The 27,853-nt window shown below is 31.1% G+C and overlaps 3 protein-coding genes and 2 pseudogenes across 3 annotated transcripts; 4 read left to right on the top strand and 1 right to left on the bottom strand.

Annotated features, from left to right (window-relative positions):
* Positions 1 to 6,788: 6,788 nt before the first annotated feature.
* On the top strand, positions 6,789 to 23,882 carry LOC123207174 (annotated as a pseudogene).
* On the top strand, positions 6,835 to 8,833 carry LOC123207172 (caffeic acid 3-O-methyltransferase-like). The gene is made up of 4 exons (XM_044624459.1): positions 6,835 to 7,321; positions 7,627 to 7,937; positions 8,186 to 8,250; positions 8,335 to 8,833. The coding sequence occupies exons 1-4, from the start codon at positions 6,930 to 6,932 to the stop codon at positions 8,632 to 8,634; spliced, it is 1,068 nt and encodes a 355-aa protein (XP_044480394.1). The 5' UTR covers positions 6,835 to 6,929; the 3' UTR covers positions 8,635 to 8,833.
* LOC123207173 (caffeic acid 3-O-methyltransferase-like) lies at positions 10,066 to 12,157 on the top strand. Its single transcript, XM_044624460.1, has 4 exons — positions 10,066 to 10,473; positions 10,561 to 10,874; positions 11,446 to 11,510; positions 11,607 to 12,157. Exons 1-4 carry the CDS (start codon positions 10,085 to 10,087, stop codon positions 11,901 to 11,903), a joined length of 1,065 nt encoding a protein of 354 aa, XP_044480395.1. The 5' UTR covers positions 10,066 to 10,084; the 3' UTR covers positions 11,904 to 12,157.
* LOC123207175 (caffeic acid 3-O-methyltransferase-like) lies at positions 14,619 to 16,780 on the bottom strand. Its single transcript, XM_044624462.1, has 4 exons — positions 16,299 to 16,780; positions 15,895 to 16,208; positions 15,206 to 15,270; positions 14,619 to 15,104 (listed from the first exon to the last, which is right to left on the bottom strand). Exons 1-4 carry the CDS (start codon positions 16,679 to 16,681, stop codon positions 14,808 to 14,810), a joined length of 1,059 nt encoding a protein of 352 aa, XP_044480397.1. The 5' UTR covers positions 16,682 to 16,780; the 3' UTR covers positions 14,619 to 14,807.
* A 1,651-nt stretch (positions 23,883 to 25,533) lies between the features above and the next one.
* Positions 25,534 to 27,390, top strand: LOC123207177 (annotated as a pseudogene).
* The last annotated feature ends 463 nt before the right edge of the window (positions 27,391 to 27,853 follow it).

Genomic DNA, 27,853 nt, shown 5'->3' on the forward strand with positions numbered 1-27,853 from the left:
TTCAAATCTTTAAATAAGAAAAAGTCATTTAAAGGTCATTCTCTTAACAATAATGACTTTTTTGTTCACCTTAAGGCTGTTAATCACCTACGAAAATGGTTAGATTTTAAGTTTTATATTTTTAGAGGGAAAAATGGATTTTTCAAAGCTTACTCACGATATGAAATTATTAAATTTTCAAACTAAAATAGTAAAATAAGATATTATTTTAATATTATTAATAAAATAATGATTTTACTTATTAATTATAGTAAAAAATTTACAGATATGTCATAACAGACTAAAACTTATATGGGTATTTAAGTTTTTTATTTATTGTCCGTATATATTTGTTTTTTCACCAAAATTTGGTGGGAAATAGTCCTTTAGCCTTAAAGTTATGGTCTATAAAATATAATGAAACGAGCAAAACAAGGAAAAAATGGATTTGGATTTTGGGTTAAAGGTTTAGAGTTTAATATACCTTGCTAAATATTAACAAAGGAAAATACTTAGGTTATGATGAAATATGAATACAGAAACATTCTACTGAGTCTACTACTTATCATGCATTTCAAATCATGTTTTCGTTTAAATAGATGCACAAAATTTTATTAAGTCGTATTTGTTGGATAAATATTCAAAATTAAAAATAAAACAGTTGAAATTACATTAAGAATGTGAAAATAGTAATTTCTATATTTTACGAGAAAAGGGATTTTTGAAATAAACATGACGGTGATAAAAAAAATCTCTATAAACAAAAATGAAATAATATATATCCGTATCTTATACCCCGTTGTCTATCTAATTTATAAAACACACCTATTATACTTTTAAATAATTATCAAATGTCAATAATATATAAACTAAACCCTTCTTTGTCTCTTTCCCAAAACTGTAGAGGTCGCATTGTCCACTCTCAACTCAAATTTGTTGCAAACTAGCCCTCACTATTTTCTTTTTGTTCAATTTTCTTAGAACTTTTTATTTTTTTATTTTATGTGATTTAAGGGGACAGTAGACTGTGCCTTTGTTGCTTAATTTGACATGATTTGTGGTGATTTTCATTTTTTAATTTAACTTATTGACTTAACTTCGTGTCGCTATGGCTTGTGAAAAGTTACTTCATTTAGGGATAGAGAAGGAGGTGAGCAATGTCATGTATGTGTGTAATTTTTATACATAATTTTATATAAAAATAATGATGATGTTGATATATGATTAGATAATTAAAAATTAAAAATAAAATAATAATTAATTAAATAATAATATATTATTATTTATACATACTATTTATATATATAATTTTATTGAATGGTTGCCATCTCTGACTCTAAATCTCAAACGTCATCAAATTGTTAAAAAAAAAAAACAAAAGAAGGCAACAAATTATGAGGGGCTAATGTGAGGAGGCATGGATGGTGGAACTTTGACATAAGTTAAACAACGTTGATGACAAGTTGATATGGAATTTATCACTCATTGTGAACCACTCAATCTTTCACCCAATGGTATCAGGTTTTTAGTCTTTTCACGATAATTTTGTTTTTCAAATAATTTATTTTTATATTTTACTTTAAAAGGATCAATCTTCTCCCTCTTACTATTAATAATAATTTTATTTTAAATTATTAATAAAATTTAAATACTTAATATAAATATCAATTATTAATATATTTTTATTTTTTATTAAAATTTCAAAAATACTTTTAACTAATTTTTTTTACTTTTATTCAATCTATCCCTTCGGTTAATGTCAATTAAAAATTTTACGTTTTAAATAATATTATATATATAAAAATATTAATATATTTATATATAATTAAATATTATTTAATTTTTAATTTAAAATTATACATTTACATAATAATATATTATTATTTACAAATTCATGTATTGCCGAGATAATAAATTAGAAGTCACCATCCCTAAAACCCCTCACGACCCAACTCTCATTAATCCCACTTTTGCCATGACCGTCACTGTCGTCAGTATCCACCATTGTTATCAAGCCAAGGATAATGAGAATTCTGAAAACAAGGATGACACTCGCCCACGCCATGAACAATAACCCTCACATCATTATAAACATTCCACTCCACAATCGATCCGCTGACGGAAGCCACAAGGCAACTTTTGGTAGCCACGAGAGGGTGGCCACAAAGAGTAGCGTTGATAATGGAGCCATGAGAATGAGTTTTGTTAAAGTTTGATGAAATTTCGTAGCATTAATTGACCGTTCATGGCTTCAATGCAAACGACATTTATGAATTGACTAATTTTGTTCTCCCTTTTGACCAGCTCAGACATGTTTGTGGTTAGGAGCTGCACGATAGGGTTCAATGACACCAACCTTGAAACTTTGTAATTTTTATTTGGTTTTTACAATTCTTTAAATATAAATAAATTTCGTTACGCTCTAACCTGAAAATTAACAACAAAAGGGAAATTAGGAATATTTTCATAATTCATTTAGTTGTATGACGTATTGATTAAGACTGTTGTAATATGTAATGACTAAGCAATAACTCTAATGGATGGTCGGTCCCCTTAAAATCGGCCTTTGATATTTATGATGGAATCAGAACGTAGTACGGCAAAAACTTACGAATTCACCCAATAAAATAGCTAAGCCACCACACCTTCATGCTCCATAAGAAGTATGATTGTTTTTTCAGGCAAAGACAAGATTGAAGATTTTTATTTAGAAAGATGATTCATCTTATTAGAGAAGCATTGCATGTCATCAGAGAGAAAAGAGATGTAAAAAGGGGATTATAAAAAAAAAAAAAAACGTTATTTTATCCATAGACTATTAAAAAAGAGTCAGATTAACGGATTCAAAAGTAAAATTATTATTTTATCTGTATTATTACAAATAAACTTAAATTTAATTTTTACCCCCAAACCCTAACAACTAATAATTTTTCTTCAATTCAAATTTTCAAAAACAACATTTTTCCCCTTAGAGTTTTTAAACTTTTAGATTAAATTTTTCGACAATGACCGATGATCTCCAGACGATATGTCTTCCTCCCTGATGTCTCTTCTTTCCGATCATGCGACGTCTTTCCCTCTTAGGCGTATACAACGTTAGAAGTGTATGACCGAAAAGATAGGTTGTCGAAGAGGGAGAGTAGGTCCTTGGAGATCGTCGATTGTCGTCAAAAAAATTGGATCTAAAGATTTGGAAACCCTAGAGGAAAAATACAGTTTTTGAAAACTTGGGTTGGGGGAAAAAATAATATGACTAACAAACTCAGTTAAATTTAACGACCCATGAGTGGTTGAATGAAATTTTCAAAGTTAATGGAGGGAATTTAAAAAAAAAGCATACCTTGGATGGGAAATAGTCCTTTGGCCAAAAAAAAAAATGAACCATCAATAGAGAGAGACTATTAATAATAACGTTGAAGAAAATGATTGGATATTAAAGTTAAGACCTTAGAAAAAAAAAAACAATTTTTTAAAAGTTTGCATAATAAAGAAATTGTTAGTTTTTATGAAAAGAAAAATGAGATAAATTTTTTTATTTATTTTTAATATTATATATAAAATGACGATTTTATTCTTAAAATTAATAAATTTTATAATTTATGAGTAGGTAAAAGAGTTTTTTAAAATTAAATGATGAAAATTAAGAAAACAGTCATCTTTAGGTGGGAATAAGTTTTTTGGTATTATAAATAACACATTCGCTTAGCCTTAATTAGTTTTATCTTGGTAAAAGAAGGATGGTGAAAATGATTTTACAAAGAGTGAAAAAAGAAGCAGGGGAATATAAGTAAAGCGCTTTTATAATAGGGGTAAGATCGTAAAAAAATCTTATTAAGAATTTTGCCGACAATTTTTTTTTTTAAAGAAATTATTAATATTTTTAAATTGCATGATAAAAGTCTTACAAAGGACAATTTAAGGAAGCTGAATCAATTTATGGATTGTTGAAAAGTAAATATATATATAGGATTCGTGAGGTCCATGTTAATACAAATGTACTTAAAAATATTTTTGACCAATTAAGTCCACTTATTATATAGGAGAAGGTAATTGAAATACGATGAATCAATGAACACCATAATAAATAGATATATATTTAATAATTATTTAGGGTTTTGGGTAGGAGATAAAACAAACCTTCACGCTATGAACACTAACCTTCCACGCCAAGGATTATGAAGAGTATGAAAAGTAGATAAGAAACCTTGCACGCTATGGACAATAACCTTCCCATATTTATCAACATCCCCCTCCCCAATCTTAAACCCGCTGATGGATGCCACAAGGCAACTTTTGGTAGCTAAGAGAGGGTGGCTACGAAGCATAGTGTTGATTTTGGAGCCATGAGATAGATAGAGTCTTGTTGAAGTTAGATGAAATTTCTTAATATTAAGTAATAGTTCATGGCTTCAAACAACACTGAATTGACTAGTTTGCTTATGCTTGTTGACCAGCTCAGACAAATTCGTGTTTAGAAGCTGCGCAGCAAAGTTCAATGATACCAAACTAAAGTTAAATATGTTAGAGGAGAAAGAAGAGGTTGAAGAAATGAAGCCGATAAGGAGAGAGAGCAAACAACGAGACAAAGTTCCCAACTGGCAACAAGACGAAAGTTGAACAAAACCAAATGGAATTAGGTCATAGTGGTTCCCACTGTATGATGTCTTAGTAAACATTATTTGCTTGAGATTTTGGTATTGATGGGCAGAAGTGGGAATATCAAATAATCACTAACCATTTTTCATTTGGAGTGGGATTTCAATTTCATCTTCATTATCTATCTACCATTAAATATACGAAAAAAAGAAAATAATTTTAATGTATTCATTCGATTGTTGAAAAAAACAGTGTTTTTGATAGAAATATTTTTTACTTTAAAAGATAATGAAACATTACTGATTACTCTTTCGATTTTGGAAATACCAAATGTTTTCAGAAAGATAGAAAAAAAGATGAGATATTAATTATACATATATAACTTAAAACATAAAATATCTAAAATATCCAGAGATTATTATTCATATAATCAAGACTCATCTCACCAAACATAAACTCATCTAATCAAGACATAAACCTCACTCACTCACTCAATCAAGACTAAAATATAAGATAAAATAAGATAAAAATATAAAAAAAAGATTGGTCAAATGGTTTGTCGGATGGTTGTCCGGATGTTTGGCCGGTAGGCCATAGCCAACCGACCAATTTATCTGGTTAACTTATCCAGTCAATTCTAAATCTTATAATTGTTTTCTTTTAAAGATAAAGTTAATTTAAAAAGTTATTATATTTATATAATAAAAAAAATAATTATATATATAAGATTAAAAAAAAAGTAATTATACCCAAAAAAGACGGTGATTGATCTAATTTTCCTAGTTAGTCTTCTGTTGTAACAATGGAATTGGGCCATTTTCCCCAATCAGAAGTGGCCTAACATCGAATGTTTATGCACTAATCACCATACACTATCTTGTTTCGTGCTACGACTGCCAATTTTCTAGTTTTGATAAATAAATGGAATGTTCAAACTTTGAGCGGCTCCAAAAAGATGATTCTTTTGGGTGTGTTTTTTGTTTGCCCTAGTTTTTGTTTGGTGTCTTTTGGCGTTGTTCTTGTCTTTCCTTTATTTTTAAAATGTTAGGTTGAATTTAAGGTGATTCTGAACGTCCTTCTTAAATCTCATTTCTTTTTTGTTTATACAAAGATACTTATACAACAAAAAATATTATACTTACTTATTTTTATTATTAACTTGTTATATATTTTAATATAATTAAATAATTTTAAATTTAAAAAATTGATGAAATATTTTGTATACTCATCACAGTCAGGTTGATCGTAGATATATATGACCGCCAATAATATTTGTTAATTTTATAAGATTTGAGAGAAAATTTCTAGTTAATTGGTTGTTGATTGCTTGCTTGCAAGGAGATAGAGATATGATATACTATGTAATAAACTCAATTTTGTTAAGTAGTTCAAAAATTATATTTTACCCTTAATTTATAAAAAAAGAAATATATTTAAACTCCCTTCATTTATATATTTATTAATTACTCTCAATATTTAAAACTAGAGAAAATTATAAGAGTTAAATATAATATTTTAAACTTTTAAAAATTTATTAACATTTTATTTAAATTGAATTATGAGTTTGCAAATTTATTGAGTTAATCAATATCAAACTCGAGCTTAAAAAAATCAAATGAACTCAAACTTAAGAAAATCGAGTGAAGAAAGATTTAGTTTAAAAGAAAATACAAAATAAAGGTGAAGTGAAGACATGCGAAGATGTGAAAGAAGAGTTGCACATGGTAGTTGAATTACGTATCGTATCGTATATCGAAAACTTAATTTTTTGTATGGTATATTAAGTATCGTATCGTATCGTATGATATGATATAATTTTTAAAAAATAAAATAATAAAATAATAAAAATATATAATTAATATGTCATCATTTTAGAAGACATCACAAATACCTTTGAAATTTTAAAAATTTTCATATATACCTATATTATATTACCATTTCCTTTAAAAAATATATCGATCTATATTGATAATACGTATCATACATAAGATACGTATCATATTGGAATGATACATCTACTATATCGTATTAATTTGATGTATTTCATAATATATATATTTTTCACTTATATCATATTATATCCTATTATATGATACATATACTCTGTAAAATTGGCAAAAAAATATTTTTATTTTATTAATAATTTAATAAAAGGATGTAAAAATAATTAACCTTATTATATTAATATAAAAAATTTTGAGTCAACTAAGTAAAGGAAGTCATGTTATGTTTGAAGGGTTGGTTGGAACCTGTAGATCTGCCTTTACTTGAACGAAGCAGGAGTAAATTGTTACCATCGCCACTGGTTCTCATCTTCACTGTTACATCTCCTTCCGCTTTAATCACTAAACAAAATGTCGCACGCTCGAGAGGAAGAAGAAGTGGGCAAGCTAGCCATCAGGTTAGCAAATGCCGTGGTTCTTCCCATGGTCCTCAAATCAGCCCTCGAGCTCAACCTAATTGACATCATCGCCGCCTCTACCGACGGTGTCTTCCTCTCGACTTCGGAGATCGCCACCAGGATTGCTACCAACAACCCCGACGCACCCGTCTTGCTCGATCGTATGCTACGGCTCTTGGCCAGCTACGATGTACTCAAGTGCTCCGTCAGAACCGGAGAGAATGGCGAAGTTGAGAGAGTGTATGGTGCCGCACCCATTTGCAAGTTTCTTGTTAAGAATCCAGATGGAGGCTCCGTTGCTCCTTTGTTCTTGTTACACCATGACAAGGTTTTCATGGAGAGCTGGTACATTCTTTTTTTCAATTATTTTAAATTAATTATTTTTTTGCATCAAAATTGTTACAGAAGCGAATTTCGATTAAGCCTTAGCATTTATGCATATACATTATTAGATTATTAAATTCACAGAAACTCTGTCATTTTGACTCCTCAACTTGTTCCCTTATGTGCAACAAAATGCGCTGATAACTCCTAATAAACAGATAATTAGCAATTTCAAATGATTGATGTAAATTAAATTAGATTAAAGCTTTTTATTTTATACGTAGTGGCAAATTCAGGACATTTTGTTGATTTAATTTGGTTATCAGGTTTCACTTGAATGATGTTATACTAGAAGGGGGAATCCCGTTCGACAGGGCATATGGGATGAATGCATTTGAATACCCGGCTACAGATCAAAGGTTCAACTGGGTGTTTAATCAGGCTATGTCGAACCACACTACCTTAATCATTAAGAAAATTCTTGATATTTACAAAGGATTTGAAGGGTTGAAAGTGCTGGTTGATGTTGGAGGTGGAATTGGTGTCGCTCTTAATATCATCACTTCTAAGTTTCCTCACATTAAAGGCATTAATTTTGATTTACCTCATGTTTTAGCTGATGCACCCTCGTATTCAGGTACCAGTTTTAGTTACAGTCTACATCTTTTAATAAACAGGATCTTTCATAATGCATCAAATGGGAGATGGTATACAATTTAGATATTATCATTAAATCAGTCATTCTGATTAAAATCCAGTGGTCAATGATAATACAAGAATTCTCTTGATGTTTGTGTTCTGTAAATGATGCTCCAAAAATCATACAGAAATGGGCTGAGAGTATATATTATGACAAACTGAAAGGTTTCTGGTGGTGTGGTGCAGGTGTAGAACATGTGGGTGGGGATATGTTTGTAAGCGTTCCGAAAGGGGATGCCATTTTCATGAAGGTAACCTTTTGTCCTTGATGTTAACCTGGTGAGACGGAAATTTCTTTCCAGTTGTTTCTTTGTATAATGGATTGAAATTTGCAGTGGATACTACACGACTGGAGTGATGAACATTGCTTGAAACTTCTCAAGAATTGTTATGAAGCTCTTCCAAACTCTGGCAAAGTGATCATCGTGGAATCAATTCTTCCTGTGACTCCTGTGAATAATGTGTCATCACATATTGTGTTTGAGCAAGATCTTTTTATGCTGGCTCAGAACCCAGGAGGAAAAGAGAGGACTCAACAGGAGTTCGAGGCATTAGCTGTGAGATCTGGATTTTCTGGCTGTGAAGTCATATGCAATGCATACAACAGCTGGGTTATGGAGTTCCGCAAAAGCTAATACTTAAATCTTCGGAATACTGAACAGAAGTCCCAGTCTCTAGTACCATGTGTTGATTGCTTGTGTTAGTGATCAAGAAGCTATTTTTGATTGTCTAAAGTAATTTCAGTATTAGAATTTGCAGTGAAGCAACGTTGAGTTCAGTGTAGAAATTCTGCTTTATTGGATGAAATAAAAGCATAAAACCTTTAATTTCCAAGCAATGGCCATAATCCAGCACTAATCCTGTGTCTAAACCAGGCTTTAGTACATTTGTTGATTGCCTAACTCTTGAGAATTCTGTTCAACAGGCGTATGAATACCCGGAAACGGATCAAAGGTTTAACCCGGTGTTCAATCAGGCTATGTAAAACTCCACTATCTTGATCATGAAATCCGGATTTTCCAGCTGTGAAGTCATATGCTCCTTATACAGCAGCTGGGTTTTGGAGTTCCACAAATGACTACAATTGATTCAACTGGTTAGAATGCTGACTTGGAACATCGTTCAATGGATGAAAGCCATTCAGAATTAAAAGGGGATTCTTAATAATGTGAGATGAGTGAAGTATGGAGTTTGGAAATTAGATTGTCAATAGTATGAATTGAGAATTGAGAAGTTGTAAATGTCGTGGATTGTGTTTTGACTTGTGCAAACGTCTATCTCAAATTGTTAAATATAACTTTCTAAATATACTTGGAACAATTAAATAATGTGACGTGGTGTTCTCGAAATCCAATTACTCACAGTTTCCAAATTTCTGTCTTTGGTCAAACATTTACGAGCGAAACTCAATAATTCCCTCCACGTGGTTTCACTTTCTAAAATCTTGTCCTTGGAATAATAAAATCTTGTGACGCACTGTACATTGATTTTTGTCAAAATTTTCAATCGACGTTATCGGTAGGATAAATAATATTATTATAAAAATTAAATAATATTAACAAATTGAATAATATCAGACAATGCTTTTCACAAGAGAAAAATGAGCCACTCCAGAGTTAGAATTCTAATTCGAGTTTGACTCATTTGAATCGAACTTAAAATTAATCTTGAATCAATTCGACTCTAAACCTGCCTATGCAAAGACCTCTCTTTTATAAAAATCTTAGTTCCACCAGAGTTTTCCAAATTTCTGCTTTTGAATAATTAATTTTGTGATGCCTAAAAAATTTATTGAGTTACAACTAAACTCAACAATTTACTCGATAGTCTTCACGTTCTAGATTCGTTATCCTTCGAATGGTAACATCCATGTAACACAATGCCTATTACTGTATGCCAACAGTTATGACCAGACTAAATAATTTATTCAATAGTGTTGACTCTTTGAATGCATGTAAATTAGTCTATTAAGTTGTATGCATTTAATGCATATATTCCCATACGCAAGTAGTATATATATGAATGTAGATCGATATCTTATGATATCAAGTGAAGAGATTTCCAATTACATATCTTCAAACTTGAATGGCCGTGTCGCAGGAACAAGAAGTGGGCAAGCTAGCCATCAGGTTAGCAAACGCCGCGGTCCTTCCCATGGTGATGAAATCAGCCATCGAGCTTAATCTCATAGACATCATCTTTGCCTCTGGTGATGGCGTTTTCCTTTCACCTTCCGACATTGCAAGTATGCTCCCCACCAAGAACCCTGACGCTCCCGTTTTGCTCGACCGCATGCTACGACTCTTGGCTAGCTATGATATACTCAAATGCTCGGTTAGAAGAGAAGAGAATGGACAAGTTAAAAGATTGTACGGTGTTGCACCCATTTGTAAGTTCTTTGTGAACAATGAAGATGGAGGCTCGGGTGCTAGTTTGTTGCAGTTTCAACACAACAAGGCCGTCATGGATGTCTGGTACATTTCATTTTTGAAATCTAAAATTTAATAATTGCTTTGTTTGAGAGTCGAGTTAAAATTTGGATAATTGAATATGTTTTTCAGGTATCATCTAACTGATACCGTGCTTGAAGGTGGAAGCCCTATCAATAGGGCATATGGAATAAAATCTGCTTTTGAATACATGGAAAAGGATCCAATCCATCACCAGTTATTTAACAAAGCAATGTCAAACAACACTACCTTGATCATGAAGAAGATGGTTGATGTTTACAAAGGATTCGAAGGCGTCAAAGTATTAGTAGACGTGGGTGGTGGAATTGGTGCTAGTCTTGGCACCATCACTTCTAAGTATCCTTACATTAAAGGCATAAACTTTGATTTACCACATGTTGTAGCTCATGCACCTCCAATATCAGGTATATGTTCCTAATTCTACTCGTTTATGGCTACCCTTGTAGACAAAAATAAATTTCCTAAAGCAATTTTCAACACTATAATTTCTAATCAATTCCAATAATCTCATCCATAAGGTTATAAAATATTATAATTGAATTGATAAAATTTTAGATAAACCTAATCGAGTCATTTGAAGGAGAAATTGATTTTATATAACAACCTTTTTGATTGACTATCAATCTATGAATTGTTCTTCTTTCCCAGTAACATCCAAAACAAAATACAAGCATTTTTGGATGAGATACTATATTGTTTCTGTGTTTTGGAATGACGTAGCCCTTTAATTATAATAAGTTTATTAGACTTTTTCATTAAAAATCAATTAACCTTCGCGGACTATGTATATGAAGTGTAATTGACCTTTACAATAAGATCACATGATACCCATGAAAAACTGCTATTGGATCATATATTTCCCTGGTTATATTTTTATCAAATAAAAGTATAATCAACGTATGTCCACATAAAAAATTTCAACAACCCTTTCTTTATTTGTATATCAGATGATAATAAGATGTTGGCGCTGTGTAGGTGTTGAGCATGTTGGAGGAGATATGTTCACAAATATTCCAAAAGGTGACGCCATTTTCTTAAAGGTACGTGCTGCGTTAAATCGCTTAATCTTCATGTGTGCGTGTGTATGCCAGTGTGTGGTTGTTTTGCTGATACACATAGATGAAAGTTATTTGCAGACAGTTCTACATGATTGGGGTGATGAAGACTGCTCGAAAATTCTCAAGAAATGTTGTGGAGCTCTTCCAAACTCTGGAAAAGTACTCGTTGTAGAAGTGAATGTTCCTGAGATTCCTGAAAATAATGTTTCATCAAACATTGCCTGCGAACTAGATCTCTTGATGATGATTGTGCACCCAGGAGGAAGAGAGCGGACACTTAAAGAGTTTGAGGCATTAGCTTTGGAATCCGGATTTTCCAGGTGTGAAGTTATATGCTCTGCATACAACAGCTGGGTTTTGGAGTTCCACAAATGAGCACACTAATTCTGAAGCCTTCTCGATAATAAAAGCAGTCGTTCTCTCTGTTTTCTGCTTCATGTGTGTGACCAGTAATAAAGGTTTGAATTCCAGGGAGTCCATTGTTATGTTATAAAAATAAGGGATTGGTTAAAAAATACTTTGGAGGGCTCCGTTAGTGTAACTTTATACAACAAATCTAATATTTGTGTTGTTATACAACGTGATATATCATCATGTTATTATATATTATTTTATCTTATATTTAAAAATATGTGTATATAATTTATTTTGATTTTTGATATTTTAGCAAATTAAAAAAAAACAATACTATATAGGCTTGGAGTCGAATTAGTTTCATGCTTGGTCAAATCTAAGCTTAAATAAATTTGATTCAGATCTAATTTTAATATTATATGTAGATATTTTTAAATATATATAATTTCATTAATTAAAAAAATAAAATGACAAAACATTTCTTAACTCATCTTGTGATAAATATTAAATTTATGGATTGTCAAATAAAAAACCCAACTAATTCACTTTTAAGTACAAAATCATAAATAAGGTAATATCTAATTAAATAATTTTAAATTAAAATCATACAATTTTTAACTATTAATGTTTTATTAAATTATATATTTAATAATATATAAACGTAATAATGCTTTTAATCAAAATAATGTTTATTGATTTTAAACTTTGTTTCTTTTTATTTTATAATAAAACTATGAGCACTTATGATGAATATCAATTTGACTATCAATGATAATGTGATACCGTGTGATTGAATAAATTTAAAATAAAAATAAAAATAATACTCAATTATATGATAATATATTATTATTAGTTACTAAATTGATTCTCATAATACACATACATATCATTGCTTTTTATTTTTTAAGTGTATTTTATTCATTTGCATTTTTAATCAAAATGATGTTTTATTGAAATATAAATAAATTATTCTTTTCAATGATTGTTCATAAATTTCAACCCAAATAATAAATAAACTTCAAGCTTTAAACTTAAAAAAATTAATATAAAAAAATTAAATTTAGTTGTGTTCTACTAATTTTGGGTAAGTTTTGTTTATTATGTGTATGTTGTGACTTTTGTGAAAATAAATTTTGAAAAAAAGTATAATTTAAGGTTTTTGTGAGTTGTAAACGTCTTCGTAGCACACAAATTATTTGTTTTAATATTTTTAATAGAAAAACTATCACATTATTCTTATTTAATGTTATTTGAATTCAGTTAATTGTTTAACACTTTTAATAGGAAATAGTATAAATTTGCTCCTTTTTAAGGAAAAATCAGAAAATTCAATCTTCTTGATAAAAAAGAAAAGTTCGATCATTTTATTTGAAAAAAGATGATAGTTTAATATTTTTTATTGTTGTTATCTCAAAGATTTTATTAATTAATTTAATAATTTAGTGAAAAATAAAAATTTTAAACTCAAAAGGGTGGAAATAATTTTAGTAAAGTTTGGTTGGGACATAGCTTATTTGACCATTCTTTAGACAAATGATGGTAGGTGGTGAAAAACTTACATCCTTAGACATGTTAAGGGTTGGGTCTGTCAGTCACTTGACCTAAATCCTTTTTTTTGAGGGTATGATCTATATGAACATGACCCACAATCATGCCAAAATTAGGGGTACCATCTACAAGTTGGGCCAATAAAAATAATAACAATTATAATAATTAAAAAATAAAATGATAACACCTTTAAAAGCACACGGGCTTGCCTGCAAAAGCACGCGTGAAGAGTTTTTAGTCATGTCATGGGCTTTGGTTTTGACAAACATGATGAGTAATAAATACAAGGTTGGAGGATTATTTCTCATACATAAGGGTTAGTTCAATTTTTAAAATATATTTATAATAATAAAAAATTTAAATATTTATTTATCTTTAAATTATAGTTAAATTTATTATTAAATATAAAATGATAAAATTATTATTTAAAAATAATATTAAAAAATTAATACTTCATCCTAGATTTAAAAATAATAATATTTTTTTCTTTTTCAAGTTTTAAAAATTAATATTTTATCTTTATACATAAATTTTGAAAAGTGACTCTCTCCCAAATTTTTAAATTTATTCTTCACCTCCATCCGACTAGTTGCAACCAGTGTGATACATTGTTGGACGACGAAGCGTCATCTAGTGAAGACAATGCATATCGTCCAATATAAACAATGAAGTATCGCTTAGAGGTTATCCTCTGGACAACTTTGTCTTATTTGTTCATCGTTAAGCTATCGTTCATTGGAGAAAGTGGTCTATTTCAAGTTTGGTATCTTTGGAAGGAAAAATAAATTTTTCAAAACTTAATCTAGAAAAAATTATTAATTTTTTAAATAAGAGAAAAAATAAAATATAATTTTAATTATTTTAATATTATTAGTAAAATATGATTTTATCCTTTAATCTCAATAGAAAATTTGTAAATGTATCTTAATAAACTAAAACTTGAGTGAGTATTTAGAGTTTTTATCTATTTGCAAGCACATATTTGCATTTCACCAAAAACTTGGGTGGGCAATCCTTTGGCCTAAATAGAAAAGTCTTCACTTTCTCTCAAAATAAATTAGAATCTCTTCCAAACTTTTTCATTTTCTAATTTAAAAAGTTATTACTTAAAAGAGTTAGGAAAGGGTAGAATGTGTCTTGTCATTTTCATTTTTTCAATTTACTGAAAAATAAAAAAAATTAAAACGCTTTCCAAAGTCTAGTTCTATTTGTAATAACTTGTTGCCTGACAGAGCAGAGTTTAGTAGTTTACATAACAAAATAGATATTATATTTATGGTAGAAAATCACGCTCACAGGGTCCTTCATTGTATTTTTGAAACAAATCTCTTATTTTATTACATAACAATGAACCCCAAGCCTTCAGAATTGATGTGCTCATTTGTGGAACTCCAAAACCCAGATGTTGTATACAGAGCATATAATTTCACACGTGGAAAATCCGGATTCCGAAGCTAATGCCTCAAACTCTTTAAGGGTCCTCTCTCTTCCTCCTGGGTGCACAATCATCATTAACAGATCTAGTTCGCAGGCAATGTTTGATGAAACACTGTTTTCAGGAATCTCAGGAACAATCACTTCAACAATGATAACTTTTCCAGGGCTTGGAAGAGCTTCACAACATTTCTTGAGAATTTTCAAGCAGTCTTCATCACCCCAATCATGTAGAACCGTCTGCAAATAACTTTCATCTGTATGTATCAGCAAAACATCCAGATTCTCGCGCGCGTGTGTGTATATGCGCATAAAAAGATTAAACTATTTAACACACGTACCTTTAAGAAAATGGCATCACCTTTTGGAATATTTGTGAACATATCTCCTCCGACATGCTCAACACCTACACATATCGACGACATCTTATTATCATCTAATGAGCAAATAAGGAAAGGCTTGTTGAAATTTTTTTTTACGTGGGCATACATTTATTTGATAAAAATAAAAGCAACTAAATGTATAGTCCAAAATCGGTTTTTTATGAGCATTATGTAGGCTCATTACACTTTATACATAGTTATTTAATTAGTGTTGTAAGTGTTGGCTTATGAAGCTGCCTATTATTACACTTTATATATGATAATTTAACGAGAGTTATAAGGATGGGTTGATGAAGTCTATTAAGTTTTTAATAAGAGTATTTAATAAACTTATTATAAATAAAGAGTTAAGCCTTATTTGCAAAACAGAGAAGTCATATATATACCTCATCCAAAAGTTATCGTATTTTGTTATGAGTATTTTTGGGAAAAAAAATCGATTCACAAATCGATAGTCAATTAAAAGGGTTATGTATCAAATCAATTTCTCTTTTAAATGATTCGATCAGGTTTTTCAAAACTCTATCAATTCAATTACATTGTTTTATATCTTTGTATATGAGATTATTGGAATTCATTAGAAATAATATTACTGAAAATTGCTTCTACAAGGGCAGCCATAAATGAGTAGGGTTAGGAATATATACCTGATATTGGAGGTGCATGAGCTACAACATGTGGTAAATCAAAATTAATGCCTTTAATGTAAGGATACTTAGAAGTGATGGTGCCAAGATTAGTCCCAATTCCACCACCCACGTCTACTAATACTTTGACGCCTTCAAATCCTTTGTAAACATCAACCATCTTCTTCATGATTAGGGTAGTGTTATTTGACATTGCTTTGTTGAATAACTGGTGATGTTTTGGATCCTTTTCGATGTATTCAAAAGCAGAGCTCATTCCTTTTGCCCTATTGAAAGGGGTTCCACCTTCAAGCACTGTATCAGTTAGATGATACCTGAAATTAAACATATTATATTAAACAAATTTTAACTCAACTCTAAAACAAAACAATTATTAAATTCTAGATTTTAGAAATGAAAAGTACCAGCCTTCCATGGTGACCTTGTCGTGTTGCAACTGCAACAAACTAGCAACCGATCCTCCATCTGCATTCTTAACAAAGAACTTGCAAATGGGTGCAGCACCGTACAATCTTTCAACTTGTCCGTTCTCTCCTTTTCTAACCGAGCACTTGAGTATATCATAGCTGGCCAAGAGCCGTAGCATGCGGTCAAGCAAAACGGGCGCCTCAGGGTTCTTGGTGGGGAGCATACTTGCGATGTCGGAAGGTGAGAGGAAAACGCCGTTGTCAGAGGCAAAGATGATGCCTATGAGGTTGAGCTCGATGGCTGATTTCATCACCATCGGAAGGATCGCGGCGTTTGCAAACCTGATGGCTAGTTTGCCCACTTCTTGTTCTTGCGACATGGCCTTACAAGCTTGAAGATAACTGGAAATCTCTGCAATTTAATTTTTCCACTTGACATCATATAAAATCGATCTAAATTGATACATGTATGTACTACTTCCATGCGACCATAACCTGTAAGCAGGTCATTGAATATATGATTTCTATTTTGATTTTTTAAGGTGCATGATGATGTAACAAATTAATAGAAATTTACCAGCGCAATTAAGACTATCGAGTAAATCAAATGTCCACTACGTCACATGGTTCAATATTTCAAAGTGAAGACTATGGAGTAAATTATCGAGCTTGGGATTGGCCGTGACTCATAAATGTTTGAAGTTTGAACAAATTAACACACCCGGCATTTAAGTATTCAAAAGTAAAGCTGGCAATTTTCAACTCAATCGGATAATCCAATATGATATGATATAAAAAATATTAGATTAGAATTGAGTTTTTTTATACAAAATTTATTTTAGATCAATATAACATAATTTAAAATTAAATCAGATAGTGTTAAGGTTTACACGAAAGTAATTTGATAAGATCCGAATTGACACGAATATTTTGAAAAAATATTACATTACTAGATTGCATAATTTATATCTTTATATAATTATAATTACTCATATTATTATTTATTTTTATTTTATTATTAAGTAATAAAAAATTGATTTAGTTAGTCTGATTATAAATTTGTTTTTTAAAGGTTTTATTTACATTATAATTATATGTTATATCTTTATAGTAAGAATTTGAAATTTTTACCGATTATATATAATTGTATCTTTGTTTAATAATAATTATTCATATTATTGTTTATTTTTATTTAAATATTTTATTTTATTTGGTTAGTCAAATTATTAACATGTTTTGAAAGTCTTAATACATAAATTTTTAGAGTATTTGTCAATAAGACAAAATGTTATATTATATATTTTATTAATAATAAGGTGAAGTAATTTGATGAAAAAATTAAATTAACAAAACTACTTTGAAAAATAAAAATAATAGATAATTTTAGGTCAATTCGAATGTTATAGGGTTTGGTTAGGGCTAAAAAATTTCGCTACAATTTTAGTTCGGATCGGGTTAGAGTTTAAGGTCTTTAACATAAAACTCAAAATGATATGATGCAAACATAACTCGATAACATGAACTGTTAGATATATTTAAAAGACAAAAATTTGGGAACTGAAGATATTGGATTTGGAAAACACTACATCAAAATATTGGATTTTTGAAAATATAGCAATTTAGAAAATAATCAATAAAAGTATGTATACTTGTTTTGAGTATACAAATATATATACATTTATATATGTCATCACATGATTAGATGATTTTAAATTAAGAATAAAGTAATATTCAATCATATGATAATATATATATATATACACACATATATATTTATATACTTAAAATAGATATATATAATATTATTTAAAAGAAATATATAACAATTTGAGATAAATGTTTGCACTAATCGAACACAATCCGCTACATAATTTAATTATTCAAAAGATAGAAAATTTTAAAGTTATAATATTAATGAAAAAAAAAACGTATAACAAATCTTTTCTTCATCAAGACTGTCACGCCCATTTGAGAGTCTTGTTTGTTTCCACGTTTTACTAAATTATTGACCTCTTATTCTCAGATATAGGCCAACGCCAAACCATCAAAAGTGTTAGGTAAATTATTATTTCATTTTTGTCTTTTATATTCATTGATAGATTTTGGTGCAACTCACAATTTCATTGCATGACAGATAGTCTAGAGACTAGGATTAGAGACCACCAGTGACACTGATTTCTGTAGAAATGTCTTGTGGTAATTGAGATTTTAGCAGTCATCTGTTATCAAATGAGACAATAGTTCTAGGAGATCCAGAATTGGTAGTTGACCTTATAGTGTTTGAGAGATGTCAAATTTTGATGTGATTCTCAGTATTGATTTCCTAAATAAGTAATTGGCAGAAATTTATTGCAAGAGGAAGAAGATTCGATTTAGTTTAGATAACAATGGTCAATTCACTTTTGGAGACGGTTGAGTTTTGAGTATGATGATTAGAGGTGTCAAGACATGGAAGCTACTGAGTAAAAGTTATACGAGTTATCCGGCGCATATAATAAATAGATTAAATGAGATAGTCCTGGGTTTGGGGAGACTTTGATGGTGTGTGAATTTCAAGATGTTTTCCTTGATAGCCTGTCAGGGTTAGTACAATAGAGAAAAATGGAGTTCAATAATGAGTTAGCCCTAGATACAATGTCGATCTCCAAAACACTGTATATAATAGTCCCAATCGAACTTCAAGAATTAATGAAATAACTGTAAGAGTTATTAGATAATGGTTTTATTAGATCTATCCACTCATCTCGGGATACATCAACCCTATTTTTGAAAAAGAATGATAGGTCAATACATATATACATAGATTATAAAGAGTTGAATAAGGTGACTATAAAGAATAAATACCTACTATCTAGAATAGATGATTTACTTAATCAATTTAAGGAAGTTTTAATGTTTTCCAAGATAAATTTGAGATCGGGATATGATTAGGTCCACGTTCCCAAGAGGGATGTTCAAAGACTATATTTTTCACATGATATAGAATATGAGTTTGTGACAATGTCTTTTGGGTTGACGAATGCTCTAGTAGTCTTCATGGATCTTATAAATAGATTATTCTAAGATTGTCTCGATAATTTCATCGTTGTCTTTATCAAAATAATATTCTTGCATATTCCATGACTTGGAAGGGGCATGCATAGCAACAATTAAGAATTACACAGAAATTGGTTTTGGTTCTTCAATATTAAGAAATTGTCAATTCTGGTTTTGATTTTGATACCTACTTTTTTATCATTTGAACAAATCTAGTTAATTGATAATATCACTTGAAGAGGAAAAACTTCTTCAAAGATGTTAAACTTAGCATTATTGTAAAAAGGAATATGAAGTATGACATTTTTAAATAACCTTGAATGTTTTTTAAAAATAGCTCCTTGGTACGTAGCCCTATCTAGGGTTTTTACAACATTTCACTACCCTAGAGACGCAACATCATTGAATGAGAAAATGTTTCCAAGAGGTTTTAGATAAAAGACTTTGTTCAAGGTTCGTGGATTATCCAATACTCTAATAGTATAGGTTACAATATTGTCTTCCTTGTTAAAAATTGTTGTAATTCATAAGATGAAACTGCTTAGATTCATCTAACAATACTAGAGAAATATTGTTGCAATTACAACATCATCCACACTTTTTCTCTAGTGATGGACGATAAGAATGTTATATCTCAGATTCCTTCTTATAAGAATGTATTAACATCTTTGTATAAGTGTTTCCTCTTAAAGTGATATTATTAATTAAGTAGATATGATCAGGTTCGGGTACTCTACGGATCGAAATCAAAATCAAAATCAAGCAATTCCTAAGATTTGAGAACTGAAACTAGAATCTCTGTAGATAACTTCCTAACTGGAATTACCTGAAATGTACCTGATTGATTCCGATATTAGTTGCAGTTCCTCTCGCATCTGTTTACACAAACAATTTTTTTGCTCCTCTCATCTCCATCTCTTTTCTTTCTTCTTCTCCTTCAAAAGCATCATTTTATTCACAATTCTATACATACACAAAAACAAAGCGAAGAAAAAATGATTTTAAATTTGAGAAATTGATGAAATGTTTTGTGTACTCATCACAGTCAGGTTGACTGTTGATATATATGGTCGCCAATAATATTTGTTAATTTTATAGGATTTGAGATAAATTTTCTAGTTAATTGATTGTTAGTTCCTTGCAAGGAGACAGAGATATGATAAGGGAAAAGGACCCTAGAAATTGTCCAGTTTCCCTATCTTCCACAAATTGAAGGAATGATACAAGAAGGAAAAAAAAAAGTATTTAGTTTGAGAAGAGAATATTTTAATGCAACGATAATGGTATGTTTGTTGTTGTTGATGATATTGAGTGAAGATGGTTTACTTTGTAAGAGAATTGGTTTCAATTAGGGATGCAATCGAGTTGAGTCACATAATAAACTCAATTTCGTTGGGTAAGTAGAATCTCAAGACAAAAATTTGGTTCAAGTTTAGCTCAAAAATTGTATTTTTTCCCTATTTTATAAAAAAAATTATATCTAAACTTTGTTAACTTATATATTTATTAATTATTTTCTATATTAAAAACTAAAAAAAATTATAAGAGTGTAAGTATAATATTTTAAAATTTTAAAAATTTATTTACAAATTTATTCGGTCAATCAACATGAAACTTGAGCTTAAAAAGATCAAGTGAACTCAAGCTTAGGAAGATCAAATGAAGAGAGATTTAGTTTCGAAGAAAATACAAAATGAAGGTGAAGTGAAGACACGTGAAGACGTGGAAGAAAAGTTGCATATGGTAATTGAATTATATATCATATCGTGTATCGAAAACTTAATTTTTTGTATAATATATTAAGTATCTTATTGTATGATGCAATTTTTAAAAAATAAAATAATAAAAATATATAATTAACACGTCATCATTTTAGAAAATATCACAAATATATTTAAAATTTTAAAATTTTTAATATACATCTCTATTATATCACAATTTTTTTTAAAAAATATATCAATTTGTATTGATAATATGTATCATATATAAGATACGTATCATATTAAAATGATATGTCTACTATATAACATTAATTTAATATACCTTATAATATATATATTTTTATTTATATGATATTATATCATCCCTATTGCCTGTGAAATTGGTAAAAGAGTATTTTTATTTTATTAATAATTTAATAAAAGGATATAAAAATAATTTAACTTATTATATTAATATAAAAAATTTTGAGTCAACTAAGGAAGTTAAGTCATGTTATGTTTGAAAGCCTGGAGCTTGTAGATCTGCCGTTACTTGAACGAAGCAGGAGAAAATCGTCACTCCATCGCCACTAGGGCTGGATTCGAGCTGAGCCAGTTCGAGTTTGAGCTCGGCTCGGCTCGATTCGAGCCCGAAACGAGCCGGACTCAGCTCAGTTCGATCGAGCTCGAGTCGAGCCCGAGCTGGCTCGGGTTGACTCGGTATATTTTTTAAAAAATTTTTTTATACAAAACGGCGTCGTTTTGATTTTTATATATATACAAAACGGTGTCGTTTTGATATAAAAAACGAGCCGAACCGAGCCGTTACCGAGCCGAACTGAAAACGAGCCGAACTCGAGCCGGCCCTCAAAAAGCCGAGCCGAGCTCGGCTCGGCTCGAATCCAGCCCTAATCGCCACTGATTCTCATCTTCACTGTTACATCTCCTTCCGCTTTAATCACTAAACAAAATGTCGCAAGCTCGAGAGGAAGAAGAAGTGGGCAAGCTAGTCATCAGGTTAGCAAATGCCGTGGTTCTTCCCATGGTCCTCAAATCAGCCCTCGAGCCCAACCTAGTTGACATCATCGCCTCCTCTACCGACGGTGTCTTCCTCTCGACTTCGGAGATAGCCACCAGGATTGCTACCAACAACCCCGACGCACCCATCTTGCTCGGTCGTATGCTACGGCTCTTGGCCAGCTACGATGTACTCAAGTGCTCCGTCAGAACCGGAGAGAATGGCGAAGTTGAGAGAGTGTATGGTGCCGCACCCATTTGCAAGTTTCTTGTTAAGAATCCAGATGGAGGCTCCGTTGCTCCTTTGTTCTTGTTACACCACGACAAGGGTTTCATGGAGGGCTGGTACATCCTTTTTTTCAATTATTTTAAATTAATTATTTTTTTGCATCAAAATTGTTACAGAAGCGAATTTCGATTATGCCTTAGCATTTATGCATATACATTATTAGATTATTAAATTCACAGAAACTCTGTCATTTTGACTCCTCTACTTGTTCCCTTATGTGCAGCAAAATGTGCTGATAATTAGCAGTTTCAATGATTAATGTAAATAAAATTAGATTAAAGCTTTTTATTTTCTACGTAGTGGCGAATTCAGGACATTTTGTTGATTTAATTTGGTTATCAGGTTTCACTTGAATGATGTTATACTAGAAGGGGGAATCCCATTCGACAGGGCATATGGGATGAATGCATTTGAATACCCGGCTACAGATCAAAGGGTCAACTGGGTGTTTAATCAGGCTATGTCAAACCACACTACCTTGATCATCAAGTAAATTCTTGATATTTATAGAGGATTTGAAGGGTTGAAAGTGCTGGTTGATGTTGGAGGTGGAATTGGTGTCACTCTTAATATCATCACTTCTAAGTATCCTCACATTAAAGGCATTAATTTTGATTTACCTCATATTTTAGCTGATGCACCCTCGTATTCAGGTACCAGTTTTAGTTACAGTCTACATCTTTTAATAAACAGGATCTTTCATAATGCATCAAATGGGAGATGGTATTCAATTTATATATTATCATTAAATCAGTCATTCTGATTAAAATCCAGTGGTCAATGATAATACAAGAATTCTCTTGATGTTTGTGTTCTGTAAATGATGCACAAAAAATCATACAGAAAGGGGCTGAGAGTAAATATTATGACTAACTGAAAGGTTTCTGGTGGTGTGGTGCAGGTGTAGAACATGTGGGTTGGGATATGTTTGTGAGCGTTCCGAAAGGGGATGCCATTTTCATGAAGGTAACCTTTTGTCCTTGATGTTAATCTGGTGAGACGGAAATTTCTTTCTAGTTGTTTCTTTGTATGATGGATTGAAATTTGCAGTGGATACTACACGACTGGAGTGATGAACGTTGCTTGAAACTTCTCAAGAATTGTTATGAAGCTCTTCCAAACTCTGGCTAAGTGATCATTGCGGAATCAATTCTTCCTGTGAATAATGTTTCATCACATATTGTGTTTGAGCAAGATCTTTTTATGCTGGCTCAGAACCCAGGAGGAAAAGAGAGGACTCAATAGGAGTTCGAGGCATTAACTGTGAGATCTGGATTTTCTGGCTGTGAAGTCATATGCAATGCATACAACAGCTGGGTTATGGAGTTCTGCAAAAGCTAATACTTAAATCTTCGGAATACTGAACAGAAGTCCCAGTTTCTAGTACCATGTGTTAATTGCTTGTGTCAGTGATCAAGAAGCTACTTTTGATTGTCTAAAATAATTGAGTAATAGAATTTGCAGTGAAGCAACGTTGAGTTCAGTGTAGAAATTCTGCTTAATTGGATGAAATAAAAGCATAAAACCTTTAATTTCCAATCAATGGCCATAATCCAGCACTAATCCTGTGTCTAAACCAGGCTTTAGTACATTTGTTGATTGCCTAACTCTTGAGAATTCTGTTCAACAGACATATGAATACCCAGAAGCGGATCAAAGGTTCAACCCGGTGTTCAATTAGGCTATGTAAAACTGCACTATCTTGATCATGAAATCCGGATTTTCCAGCTGTGAAGTCATATGCTCCTTATACAGCAGCTGGGTTTTGGAGTTCCACAAATGACTACAATTGATTCAACAGGTTAGAATGCTGACTTGGAACATCGTTCAATGGATGAAAGCCATTCAGAATTAAAAAGGGATTCTTAATAATGTGAGATGAGTGAAGTATGGAGTTGGGAAATTAGACTGTCAGTAGTTTGAATTGAGAATTGAGAAGTTGTAAATGTCGTGGATTGTGTTTTGACTTGTGCAAACGTCTATCTCAAATTGTTAAATATAACTTTCTAAATATACTTGGAACAATTAAATAATGTGACGTGGTGTTCTCGAAATCCAATTACTCACAGTTTCCAAATTTCTGTCTTTTAAATAATTAAATTTTGTGACGCCGGTCAAGTATATTGATTTGGTCAAACATTTATGAGCGAAACTCAATAATTCCCTCCACGTGGTCTTCACTTTCTAAAATCTTGTCCTTGGAATAATAAAATCATGTGACGCACTGAGCATTGATTTTTGCCAAAATTTCAAAACAACATATGTGTTGATTGATAAACAATAACCAAATCGATTGAGGATATGATAGTGTATTTGAGTAAAATTGAGTTTATACAAGGGATAATTTGAACTTGATTTAAATTTATAAGATAAGTTTGAATTTGAGTTAGTATACAACATCACTATCCTTCAGATAGTGATGTTCAAAGTTAAGTTTGTACAAGGGCCAATTCGAATTAGGCCTCAATGAAGGATATTCAAAGTTATCACTATCTTCCAAATAAAGTTTGGTGGATGTTTCAAATGGTATAATGCATAGTTTAAATCCCAAAGCCATAGCTTAAGCTTGAGATTGAGTTCGTTAGAGTTAGTATACAATATTATTAAAGAACTTGACAAAGTGAGCAGTGTTGTCAGTGGGATAAATAGTATTATCATAAGAATGAATAATATCAGTATAAATTGAATAATATTGTTGCAAAATGAACAATATTTTTCACAAGGGGAAAATGAGCCACTCAAGAGTTAGAACTCCAATTCCAGTTCAACTCATTTAAATCGAACTTAAAATCAAGCTTGAATCAATTCGACTTTAATCCTGCTTATGCAAAGACCTCTCTTTTACAAAAATCTTGGTTCCACTAGAGCTTTCCAAATTTCTGCCTTTTGAATAATTAATTTTGTTATGCTTAAAAAATTTACCGAGTTACGGTTAAACTCAACAGTTTACTTGATAGTCTTCACATTCTAGAATCGTTATCCTTTGAATAATAAGATCCATATAACGCAATGCCCATTAATTTGTGCCAACATTTATGACCAGACTAAATAATTTATTCAATAGTCTTGACTCTTTGAATGCATGTAAATTAGTCTATCAAGTTGTATAAATTTAATGCATATATTCCCATACGCAAGTAGTATATATATGAATGTAGATAGATATCTTATGATATCAAGTGAAGAGATTTCCAATTACATATCTTCGAACTGGAATGGCCATGTCGCAGGAACAAGAAGTGGGCAAGCTAGCCATCAGGTTAGCAAACGGCGCGGTCCTTCCCATGGTGATGAAATCAGCCATCGAGCTGAACCTCATAGATATCATCTTTGCCTCTGGTGATGGCGTTTTTTCCTTCACCTTCCGACATCGCGAGTATGCTCCCCACCAAGAACCCTGACGCTCCCATTTTGCTCGACCGCATGCTACGACTCTTGGCTAGCTATGATATACTCAAATGCTCGGTTAGAAGAGAAGAGAATGGACAAGTTAAAAGATTGTACGGTGTTGCACCCATTTGCAAGTTCTTTGTGAACAATGAAGATGGAGGCTCGGTTGCTAGTTTGTTGCAGTTGTTGCACGACAAGGTCACCATGGAAGGCTGGTACGTCTCATTTTTGAAATCTAAAATTTAATAATTGTTTTGTTTGAGCGTCGAGTTAAAATTTGGATAATTGAATATGTTTTTCAGGTATCATCTAACCGATACCGTGCTTGAAGGTGGAAGCCCCTTTCAATAGAGCACATGGAATGAGATCTGCTTTTGAATACATGAAAAGGACCCAATCCATCACCAGTTATTTAACAAAGCAATGTCAAACAACACTACTACTTAATCATGAAGAAGATGGTTGATGTTTACAAAGGATTTGAAGGCGTCAAAGTATTAGTAGACGTGGGTGGTGGAATTGGTGCTAATCTTGGCACCATCACTTCTAAGTATCCTTACATTAAAGGCATAAACTTTGATTTACCACATGTTGTAGCTCATGCACCTCCAATATCAGGTATGTATTCCTAATTCTGCTCATTTATGGCTACCTTGTAGAAAAAAAAAAATTGCCTAAAGCAATTTTGAACACTGTAATTTCTAATCAATTCCAATAATCTCTTATTTAAGATTATAAAATATTATAATTGGATTGATAGAGTTTTAGATAAACCTAATCGAGCCATTTAAAGAGAAATTGACTTTATACAACAACTTTATCGATCGACTATTAATCTATGAATCGATCTTCCTTCCAGCAACACTCAAAATAAAATGGAATAATTTTTGGATGGGATACATATATCATTTCTATGTTTTTAGAATGACCAAAACCCTTTATTATAATAAATTTATTAGACTTTCTCTTTAAAAGTCAATTAACTTTTGGCGGACTATATATATAAAGTGAAATTGATCTTTACAATATGATTACATGATACCTATAAAAACTAATATTGGACATATATTTACCCGATTATATTTTTATCAAATAAAACTATAATCAACATATGCCCACATAAAAAAGTTTCAACAACCCTTTCTCTATTTGTTTATCAGATGATAATAAGATGTTGGCGCTGTGTAGGTGTTGAGCATGTTGGAGGAGATATGTTCACAAATATTCCAAAAGGTGACCATTTTCTTAAAGGTACGTGCTGCGTTAAATAGCTTAATCTTCATATGTGTGTGTGTGTATATATATAAATGCTAGTGTGTGGTTGTTTTGCTGATACACATAGATGAAAGTTATTTGCAGACAGTTCTACATGATTGGGGTGATGAAGACTGCTCGAAAATTCTCAAGAAATGTTGTGAAGCTCTTCCAAACTCTGGAAAAGTACTCGTTGTAGAAGTGAATGTTCCTGAGATTCCTGAAAATAATGTTTCATCAAACATTGCCTGCGAACTAGATCTCTTGATGATGATTGTGCACCCAGGAGGAAGAGAGCGGACACTTAAAGAGTTTTGAGGCATTAGCTTTGGAATCCGGATTTTCCAGGTGTGAAGTTATATGCTCTGCATACAACAGCTTTGTTTTGGAGTTCCACAAATGAGCACACTAATTCTGAAGCCTTCTCGATAATAAAAGCAGTCGTTTCTCTCTTTTTCTGCTTCATGTGTGTGACCAGTATAAAGGTTTGAATTCCAGGAGTCCATTGTTATGTTATAAAAATAAGGGATTGGTTAAAAAATACTTTGGAGGGCTCCGTTAGTGTAACTTTTATACAACAAATCTAATATTTGTGTTGTTTATACAACGTGGATATATCATCATGTTTATTATATATTTTATCTTATATTTAAAAATATGTAGAATAAAATTTATTTTGATTTTGATATTTTAGTAAATTAAAAAAAAAACAAAACTATATAGGCTTGGAGTCGAATTAGTTTCATGCTTGTCAAATCTGTTAAGCTTAAAATAAATTTTGATTCAAATCGAATTTTAAATATTATATGTAGAAATTTTTTAAAAATTTATAATTTCATTAATTAAAAAAATAAAATGACAAAACA

Source organism: Mangifera indica, unplaced genomic scaffold (genome assembly GCF_011075055.1).
Source record: "Mangifera indica cultivar Alphonso unplaced genomic scaffold, CATAS_Mindica_2.1 Un_0064, whole genome shotgun sequence".
NCBI classification, from domain to species: domain Eukaryota; kingdom Viridiplantae; phylum Streptophyta; class Magnoliopsida; order Sapindales; family Anacardiaceae; genus Mangifera; species Mangifera indica.

Excerpts from the sequence above, each read along its gene's own strand:
- LOC123207175 (XM_044624462.1), bottom strand. The coding sequence starts at position 16,681 with ATGTCGCAAGAACAAGAAGTGGGCAAACTAGCCATCAGGTTTGCAAAC. Across the intron at positions 16,209-16,298 it reads AAGGTCACCATGGAAGGCTG|GTATCATCTAACTGATACAG; the intron begins GTACTTTTCATT and ends GTTTAATTTCAG. Across the intron at positions 15,271-15,894 it reads TCATGCACCTCCAATATCAG|GTGTTGAGCATGTCGGAGGA; the intron begins GTATATATTCCT and ends CGATATGTGTAG.
- LOC123207172 (XM_044624459.1), top strand. The coding sequence starts at position 6,930 with ATGTCGCACGCTCGAGAGGAAGAAGAAGTGGGCAAGCTAGCCATCAGG. Across the intron at positions 7,322-7,626 it reads AAGGTTTTCATGGAGAGCTG|GTTTCACTTGAATGATGTTA; the intron begins GTACATTCTTTT and ends TTTGGTTATCAG. Across the intron at positions 8,251-8,334 it reads GGGATGCCATTTTCATGAAG|TGGATACTACACGACTGGAG; the intron begins GTAACCTTTTGT and ends TGAAATTTGCAG.
- LOC123207173 (XM_044624460.1), top strand. The coding sequence starts at position 10,085 with ATGGCCGTGTCGCAGGAACAAGAAGTGGGCAAGCTAGCCATCAGGTTA. Across the intron at positions 10,474-10,560 it reads AAGGCCGTCATGGATGTCTG|GTATCATCTAACTGATACCG; the intron begins GTACATTTCATT and ends TATGTTTTTCAG. Across the intron at positions 10,875-11,445 it reads TCATGCACCTCCAATATCAG|GTGTTGAGCATGTTGGAGGA; the intron begins GTATATGTTCCT and ends GGCGCTGTGTAG.